The sequence below is a fragment of the Chionomys nivalis genome, chromosome 17 (assembly GCF_950005125.1).
Source record: "Chionomys nivalis chromosome 17, mChiNiv1.1, whole genome shotgun sequence".
In the NCBI taxonomy this organism is placed as follows: Eukaryota; Metazoa; Chordata; class Mammalia; order Rodentia; family Cricetidae; genus Chionomys; species Chionomys nivalis.
Genome location: NC_080102.1, coordinates 39191639 through 39200775, shown reverse-complemented (window position 1 = coordinate 39200775; position 9137 = coordinate 39191639). Strand labels below are relative to the sequence as shown.

At 45.8% G+C, this 9137-nt stretch overlaps 1 protein-coding gene across 1 annotated transcript; it reads left to right on the top strand.

Moving 5' to 3' along the window:
- The first annotated feature begins 318 nt into the window (after nt 1-318).
- Nucleotides 319-7283, top strand: Phf5a (PHD finger protein 5A). The gene is made up of 4 exons (XM_057791892.1): nt 319-449; nt 1046-1069; nt 1795-1961; nt 6684-7283. Exons 1-4 carry the CDS (start codon nt 398-400, stop codon nt 6771-6773), a joined length of 333 nt encoding a protein of 110 aa, XP_057647875.1. The 5' UTR covers nt 319-397; the 3' UTR covers nt 6774-7283.
- The last annotated feature ends 1854 nt before the right edge of the window (nt 7284-9137 follow it).

Genomic DNA, 9137 nt, shown 5'->3' with positions numbered 1-9137 from the left:
CCCTGACTGTCCTGGAACTCGCTCTGTACACCAGACTGGACTCGAGCTCACAGCCGCCTGTCTCTGCCCCTCGAGTGCTGGGATTAAAGGCCGTGCGCCACCACCACCACCCGGCCATGTGTAGAATTTTTATCCAAGAACAAATATCGGATTATACGTTCAAATCAGGAGAAAAAAAAATATTATCTAAGTCTTTGATGCCATTGCTATGTATGGCAAGGCGAGATCCCGCCGTGGAAACTCGCGAGATCTAGCGGGATTTGGTGCAATGGTGGGTAAACGCTGATGGACATCTTAACCACCAATCATGGAGAAGTGGGCGTAGGAACGGTTAGGTGTAGGTTAAAGGTCGAGCGGAAATTCACTAAGCTTCCGGCCGCCGGCTGGGGAAAGAGTTATGGCTAAACATCATCCAGACTTGATTTTCTGCCGTAAGCAGGCTGGTGTCGGTGAGTTGGTTCCCTGCTCCTTTCTGTTTGAGTGGGATGATATGAGAAACTGGGGGCTGGGAGGATTCACCTCCTCTTCCGGGCTTTGGTTTGGGGGCTCCACGTTTCGCGCCTTACGGTCTCTGTAAGCGCGCTCCGGTTTGTAGTATCTGATGAGAGGGTGGGAGGGCGCTTGTGGGTCTAAAACTGGCGGGAGCATGAGGGCCGTCCCAGGTTGCTTTGGACTTGGTAGGATTCAGGACAACTTTCGGGACAGGGCTTTGGTGCGAAGCAAAATTTAGGAGCATAGGCCGGGCGTGGTAGGTCAAGAAAGTAATCCCATCATCTGGGAGTCTGAAGGCAGGAAGATTGATGTGAGTTCGAGGCAGGCTGGCCTAAACAACATAAGTAGTTCCAGGTTACACAACGGAAATTTACCTCAGAAGGGGGCGGAGGGAGAGGGAGAAAAAGGAGAGTAAGACAGCTATCGTGCATAGCTCATTGTAGCCATTGCTACATGCCCCATCCTCAGCTTGAGGAACAACGTCGTTGATAAATAACAATTCATAAATAGCGATTTTAATTTAACTCTAATTTTACCATCTTTGATCTTGCAGCTATCGGAAGATTGTGTGAAAAATGTAAGCAGAACATGCCCACTCACCCTTTGCCTTCCTTCTTTGCTCTTTGAAGCTCCAACAAGTCATTAGTTCCAGAGGAACAGCAAAGAAACATTGAATAGCTATGCCAAGCTACTGCAAACACTGAATGTCTGACTGCCACCAGAAGCCTCCCCACGACCCTCCCAATTTAGCTTGCACGTTTTTGTTTTTAATATTTATTTATTTATTATGTATACAATGTTCTGTATGTGTGTATGCCTGCAGGCCAGAAGAGGGCACCAGACCTCATTACAGATGGTTGTGAGCCACCATGTGGTTGCTGGCAATTGAACTCAGGACCTTTGGAAGAACAGGCAATGCTCTTAACCGCTGAGCCATCTCTCCAGCCCCTGGCTTGCACGTTTTTAGTACTTCGTGTTTAGGTTTTGAAAAAAGATGTCTACTTTTTGACAGTAAGAACTGTCGGAGTGATGTCAGCCTTCCCAGGCCAGTGTGTGTACAGGATGCATGTAATCAGTTGACGGTAACTACAAAGACTTAGAGCTCCAAATTCTTTCCTTATATGAATTAGCATTTGTTCATGCTGAAGGAAAGTAAGGTCGGTACAGGATAAGATTTGTGCTGTCAAGATAGAGGTCTAAAGTCACTGTCGAAAGGAGACTAGTTATTTCCTCTTAGAACCTAGGAAAGCTCTGTGGGAAGTAATCGCTTGTGCATATAACTCCAATCTCCTTTCTTTGCAGGCGATGGCAAGTGTGTGATTTGTGATTCCTACGTGCGACCCTGCACCCTGGTTCGCATATGTGATGAGTGTAACTATGGGTCTTACCAGGGCCGGTGTGTGATCTGTGGAGGTCCCGGAGTCTCCGATGCCTACTACTGTAAAGAGTGCACCATCCAGGAGAAGGATGTGAGTGTGGATTGAGCTTCCCACCTGGCCTTTCTTCCTTTTACTTTGGACTATTTTGCCATCCATGGCCGTCTCTTTTGGTCTATGGAGATTGCAATATTCAGCTAGTCGTGTAGGTAATTTCTTCAAGCCTGTGCGCCAAACTGGGTGTGGTCTAATAAAGAGCATTTTTTTTGTGTATCAAGGACAGAGTGCAAGAGAAGCAAGTTGGTGTCAGTTTCAGCAGTCTGGAGACCCTTTTCTCTGCTCCTTTGGTGTCTCCCTTGCATGGGCGAATGGGCATGTGTAGAGATCCAAGGACAACCTGTGGAGTCAGTTCTTCCTTTAAAGTCTGGTCCCGCGGGTTGAACTCAAATTGTTGCTCTTGGCAAGTGCATTTACCTGCTGTCTTAGGTGTTTATTGCTGTGGGGAAACACCATGACCAAAAGCAGATTGAGGAGGAAAGGGCTCATTTCTCCTGCCCCTCCAGCTAACAGTCCATCATTGACGGAATTCAAAGCAAGAACCTGCAGACAGGAACTGATGCAAAAACCGTGGAGGATCACTGCTCACTGGCTTGTTCTCTTATGGATTGCTGGGCCTGCTTTCTCAGAGCATCCAGATCACCAGCCCAGAGTAGCGCTGCCCACATAGACTGGGCTCTCTCATATCAGTCATCAATTGAGAAAATGCACCACTGGTCAATTGAGTGGGTTTTCTCAGTTGCGGTGTCCTCTTTCCAAAAGATGCTTGTTTCTGTCAGGTTGACATAAAATTACTCAGCATCCCCACTGAGCCATTTGTCAGCTCATTATTATTCTTTATTTTTTTTTTCCCATACATTGCCTACAGACTGTCTTGTTATTCTTACCCACAATAGCATCCTATGTTTATGAGTAACCGGGAGCGCATAGGTAATGTTTAGTAACACTCAGTACTTCTGTCTCCCTCTTTTTCATGCTAGACATAGGGTTAAGTGTGTGTCCCTAGCTAGCCTGTAACTGAAGATTCTGCTTCCTCAGCTTCCTGACTGTAGAGGTTACAGATTTGTACCCGCACACCCGATCAGTTGTTCTCTTTGCCAGCAGTGGGGGCAGATAGTACTGAGGTGGTCTTGTTCCGTGTCCTAGGCTGGTCTCGTACTCATTACATAGTCCAGATATCCTCAAACTCACAGCAGTCCTTCTGCCTCCGCCTCCTAGGTGCTAGGATTACATGCCCAACTCAGTTCTCTTGAATCTACTGTGATAAAGGGCAGTTTGGGTGACAAATTGAATTAGGGATAGTTCTAGTTGATACCAGCTTAAAGTAAAAACATTGGTGTTGTATAACGGATTGATTGCTGGTCTTCCTTATGTTTTTGTTTCTTGAAGGTGTGTAGTATGGGAAGGAAATGTGTAGTAGCCTTCAGTTCTCTGAGCAAGACTCAGGGTCTTGTAGATCAGGCTACAGGCATGCTTAACCTTATTCTTAGTATAGTAGAAGGTACTAGCAATGAGACATTGTTTCTCTTGTGAAAAAAATGAAAGGAGGTAGGATACAGTCTCACTGAACTATTAGAGGGTGCTAGAGTATCTATAATTAAGGCAAAATGTGTGTCACTCTTTGTAGTGGCATGAGCAAAGTGTAGGTGGTTTGTGGATGTAATCTCTTCCTTATTCCTCACACCACATGACCGTGTAAGTAGAGGTTATCCTTGTCTCTCTACTCTGTCCCAAGCTGTCTGACTAAGCCTTGTGTCCACATGACACCATGTTGTGCTTTTCTACGTTATTTTTGGTGTATACTCATGAAGAGAACCAGCCAAGCCGCCTCAGCACTCCACATTTGGGGGCGGGGTGGGGGGTTCTAGATGGTACGGAAAATGATCTGTGCTAGCTGAGCTTTCAGCTTTGAATGACTTCATGAAGTACATAATTCACAAACGTCAGAGGATAAATATGGAGTAGCAGGTAGACATCAAATCAGGTCTTACCACATGCAGAAGTTGATTGGGAAAGCCACATTTAGGCATTTAGCTCAAGTTCCCAATTGAGAGCTTAGGCACTCTCCGTGGATTAGCTTCAGGCTCTTCGTGCTCCCTGTATGCATGCTAACATCACAGGATAAATGAGTGACTCTTGTGGTATAGTCTGCTCACCGTCCTCACGGCTGCAGGGCTTGCTTTGGTTCGTTTGACTTTCTTTGTTATGTCAGTTTGTCTGTGTGGCCATGTGGTGTTAAGAAGACAGCTTCTCAGAGTTGCTTTTCCCCTCTGGTGAGTGCTTTTGCCCACTGAGCCATCTTTGAAGTCCAAAGCCACAGTAATAATTTTATCTGCTTGCTGTTTTCCCTGTCTTTGTTAGAGAACAGAAGGGCAGCCTGGCCCAAGATGGAGGTTTAGAACAGCTGAAAAGTATTATTTACTCTGTTGAGTCCACTGTTGTTTGGGGAAAGGAGAAAGTTGATGGTGAAGAGTGAAATCATCATTTCACTCGATGATTTGAACACTCTCCTGCCCTAAACTACCGTCTTCTGTCTTCTACAGCTGTAGGTCTTTCCTTTTCTCGGGTCTTGGTAACAGTGCCTAATCTGTAATACAAGAATGATACTCTGCTTCTGGTATTGCGCCTGTGAAGTATTCCTGGGAGACACCCCCACCCTCCGGACATTTGAGTCTTAGGAATTGGGAAGTACTTAATGTAACGGAAAGAGGAGGTACACACAGTTCTTAAGCTAAAGGGCTCATGTAGAGACAACAGTTTGTTGGACTTCAGTTGCAGCTAGAGTCTGTATCTGACTTCATCTTGGAACTAGAGAATGCTTACTAAACGGTAATCACCGTCTCACTTGTCTGTGTGCGCCCTGTGATCTGATACCTGTGGATCTCTGTCCCTCATTCTGCCCCTGAGAATTATTTTAGACGTCACTTCACCTACTTCGCATTATACAGGGCCATTCTGCGGACACTTGAGCTCAAGCTCACATCACCCAGCATTAGTTTCCAAGGAATACAAAGCAGTTCCGTGATATGATCCAGCCTCTCATCCTTACAGACAGATGACCATGTAGATGCAGTGCCTGGGCTTTTTCCTGAGCAGAAATCTTCCTGCATCAGAAGCCACCCCCTTATTGTTCCTCTCTTCCTGCAGCTTCTATAATTTATGAGGTAGCTAATTAGGTCAGTAAGCTGAGCCGAGTATCCTCATTGCTAATTTTTCAAAACCTCAAAAATAACCAAGAATCAGGAGCTGAGCATGGTGGTGCATGCTTTTATTTTATTTTATTTTATTTTATTTTATTTTGATTTTTCGAGACAGGGTTTCTCTGTGGTTTTGGAGCCTGTCCTGGAACTAGCTCTGTAGACCAGGCTAGTCTCGAACTCACAGAGATCCGCCTGCCTCTGCCTCCGAGTGCTGAGATTAAAGGCATGCGCCACCACCGCCCGGCTGGTACATGCTTTTAATCCTAGTACTTGGGAGGCAGAGGCAGGTAAATCTCTGAGTTTGAGGCCAGCCTGGTCTATAAAGAGTTCCAGGTTGGCCAGGGCTACACAAAGAAACCCTGTCTCAAAAAACCAAACATAAACATGAAAACAGTCTGGGATACCTGTCTTACAGAACAGAAACTCCACCAGGATGCACCAGTATCTTCCTACCGTGGTACCAGAGGACTCATTTATATGTTCTCATGATGTGATAGCAAACAAATCCCTTGGCCCCGATCCCAACCAGAGACTAAGAAAAATAATTAACAGTTGTGGAGTTTAAAATATATTTTCATTTATTTACTATTTTGCACATCACAGATTCACTTAGTAACAGCCGCTTCACTGAGACATCTCCTCGGCAGTCGCAGTTTTCTGACGTGGAGTTAGATGTTGACTAGGAAGTTGCGAGTCATTATTCTGTTGGAGATGGAAGACAGTGTGAATTGTCCTGACGCAATGCTTGATCTAATCCATGCACTTCCTCCAACCACCTCACTGTCATTTCTGAGAAATGACAAGCTGAGAAACATTTTTCTTACTTTGTTGTCTTGCTATTTCTACCATTCTTACCTACTTCGTTTTATTTAGGAAAACTGGAAAGGTGACTAGACAGTTGACCCTGAAGCTATAGAATGGTCTTCTAGAGGCTGACAAGTGCTGTGAGACCCCGTGTCCTAGCTGTGCTCGCTCACAGCATGACATGCATATGTACACATACTAAATCCATTTAAAATTTTCTTTAATTTTTGTTTTTCAAGACAGGGTTTCTCTGGCTTTGGAGCCTGTCCTGGAACTAGCTCTTGTAGACCAGACTGGCCTCGAACTCACAGAGATCCATCCGCCTGCCTCTGCCTCCCAAGTGCCGGGATTAAAGGCATGCGCCACCACTGCTTGGCCTTTATTTTAAATTTAAAAGTGGTCTTTAAACTCATAAAAGCTAGGGGAGAGACAGTACTGACTGATCTGAGGGAAGCTCCCCTAGTTCAGTAAATAAAGGTGTCTGTCGCGTTTATGGGCGAAAACACATTGATTATGTGGTTCTTTTTTGGTTTTGAAGATGGGGTTTCTCTGTGTAACAGCCCTGGGTATCCTGGAACTCACTTTGTAGACCACACTGACCTCAAACTTGCAGAAATCCACCTGCCTCTGTCCGAGGACTGAGAGCTCTTGGGGCTGAGGTGAAGACTGATACTTTTCCTATTCCTGGGCTAAATTTGACCTTAAATCTCTTGAGTCAGTTTCAAGGACTTAACAACTCTGTTCTGTTTTTCAGAGAGACGGTTGCCCCAAGATTGTCAATTTGGGGAGCTCTAAGACAGACCTGTTCTATGAACGCAAAAAATACGGCTTCAAGAAGAGGTGATGGGTGGGCGGCTCGTTCCTCCCCCATCAAGCTGCTGCAGCTACCAGAAAAGACGCCTACTACCACCAGCAGAAGGGACCAGAGCCAGTGTGTCGCCAGAACAGCCTGCTAGAGCTAATGTCCTGCCACCTCCCGCCCCCCACCCCTCCTCCCGTCTTTCCCTCATGGTGCTGGTGGGATGGAAGAGGGCTCTTCGCAGAGCACTCTAGCAGACTGTTAGTTTGTAGTTTGTTTTGTTCTAGTTGGAGAAGCAAGGCTCTGCTCTCTATACTGATAGATTCTCTCCACACGAGTCTTCCGTCTGCACCCTTGACAACGAAGCCACCACAGGCGAAAGCATGGCCTTGCAGCAGCTATGCTGGTGGTGGTCTTCCGTGACCCTCGGTGTGGCCGAGATCCATCACAACAGTGATGTGATGTGACACTTCCCTGGTGGCGCTGGTTCGTGTTGTTTTCCTTCTTAGAAATTGGAACGTCTGTTCTAATAAAGGTGGTGTGTATTTTCTGGTAGTTGGTTGCTTCCCCACTAACTTTTGAGTCTACCTCCTAGTCACCCAGGTTTTGGTGAGGGAAACTATAATAGAGGCTGTGGGTTGGTGAAGTGCCTTGTCCTCTTCCTGCCACTGGAAACAGCTTGGGGGATTCTCTCAAGACATACTGTCTTAAAAGACAAAACAGAAACATCTGTTCTAAGCCATAGGGCACACAGGAAGGATCCTTGAGCCATCTTGGAAGGTACCTCCCAAAAGCAGACAAGGTCTTTACCACAGGGATAAAGCTAATCCTGCAGGCTTCCAGGTGCTGTCTTCCTGTGTCACCTGTCCCTTTTGCCCTCTTTGTGCTGTGGCCACTGGGCTCTTCCTCAGTGCCTGAACTTGTGCTTTTGCCTCTGTCTCAGTGTACCTTATTTTTTAACCTGTTGCTCTCCCTCTTGTGTTCCTGCTTCGCTAACTCCTCCTACTCATCACTCAGACCTGTGCCAGATACATCCTCATGTATCTCCCAACCTGCCATCTAATTTCCCCTTGTACTCCTACGTAGCATTTTCTCTGTTCCTGAAGCATTTGGTGATTATTAACTGTTACCTTGTAAGCTATGTTCTTCCCAGTAGAAGACATGTTCAGCGTTGACTAATAATAAGTAACCTTGAAGGCAAACAAAGGTAGGGTATGCTAGGTGTGTTTGTGCTGGGAAACTGGAAAGGTAATCGGTCTGAAACCTAGGGTTGTGTTCACAGAACCTGGGGCAGTTCTACAGTACCAGAAGAAACAGAAAACAATCATTTTCAGATTAGGAGTTGTAATTGATATTTTTGTTGTTGCTGTTTGCCCGTTCCAGAGGCAGGCTCTTGCTCTACCTCTAGCTGGGCTGTGTTCCCCAGGCCTTGGAAATTCTGCCCCATCCTCCCCAATTACTGAGATTAGGCTGCCGCTCCCAGCTTGTAACTTAATCTTTTTTTGTTTTTTTTTTTTTGGTTTTTTTTTTTTTTTGGTTTTTCGAGACAGGGTTTCTCTGTGGTTTTGGAGGCTGTCCTGGTACTAGCTCTTGTAGACCAGGCTGGTCTCGAACTCACAGAGATCTGCCTGCCTCTGCCTCCCAAGTGCTGGGATTAAAGGCGTGCGCCACCACCGCCCGGCTTTTTGTTTGTTTTTTAAGACAGCTTTTCTTTGTAGCTTTGGGTCCTGTCTTAGAACTCGCTTGTAGACTAGGCTGACCTCAAATTTACAGAGGTCCACCTGCCTCTGCCTCCCGAGTGCTGGGATAAAGGCATGTGCCACCACTACTGGACCAAACTTCCTTTTCTCTCTCTCTCTCTCTCTTTCTTTTAATTTTATTATGTATACAGTCTTCTGTCTGCATGTATGCCTGCAGGCCAGAAGAGGGCACCATATATCATTACAGATGGTTGTGAGCCACCATGTGGTTGCTGGGAATTGAACTCTGCACCTCTGGAAGAGCAGTGTTCTTAAGTGCTGAGCCATCTCTTCAGCCCCCAAACTTATTCTTTAGTAACTTTAAAAATATTTACTTTGTTAATCCCAGCACTTGGGAGGCAGAGGCAGGCGGATCTCTGTGAGTTCGAGACCAACCTGGTCTACAAGAGCTAGTTCCAGGACAGGTTCCAAAAACCACAGAGAAACCCTGTCTCGAAAAACCAAAAAAAAAAAAAAAAAATATTTACTTTGGATAGTAAATGGTGTATGTGTGAGAGTGGGTGTTACCTTTGCTTATTTTTCTGTCTGGTGATGTTGGGGATCAAACTAAAGACCTGTGCGTGTGTGCTCTTGCCACTGCGGCATATCCTTGGCCTTTATTGACCATGTGGTTTAGAGCTTTAGTTTGAAGGAAATGTGATCTAAGCCA

What these genes read in the sequence shown, in the direction of transcription:
- Phf5a (XM_057791892.1), top strand. Translation starts at nt 398, where the DNA reads ATGGCTAAACATCATCCAGACTTGATTTTCTGCCGTAAGCAGGCTGGT. An exon ending in CCGTAAGCAGGCTGGTGTCG is followed by an intron (nt 450 to 1,045) that starts GTGAGTTGGTTC and finishes TTGATCTTGCAG; the next exon opens with CTATCGGAAGATTGTGTGAA. An exon ending in CGGAAGATTGTGTGAAAAAT is followed by an intron (nt 1,070 to 1,794) that starts GTAAGCAGAACA and finishes CTTTCTTTGCAG; the next exon opens with GCGATGGCAAGTGTGTGATT.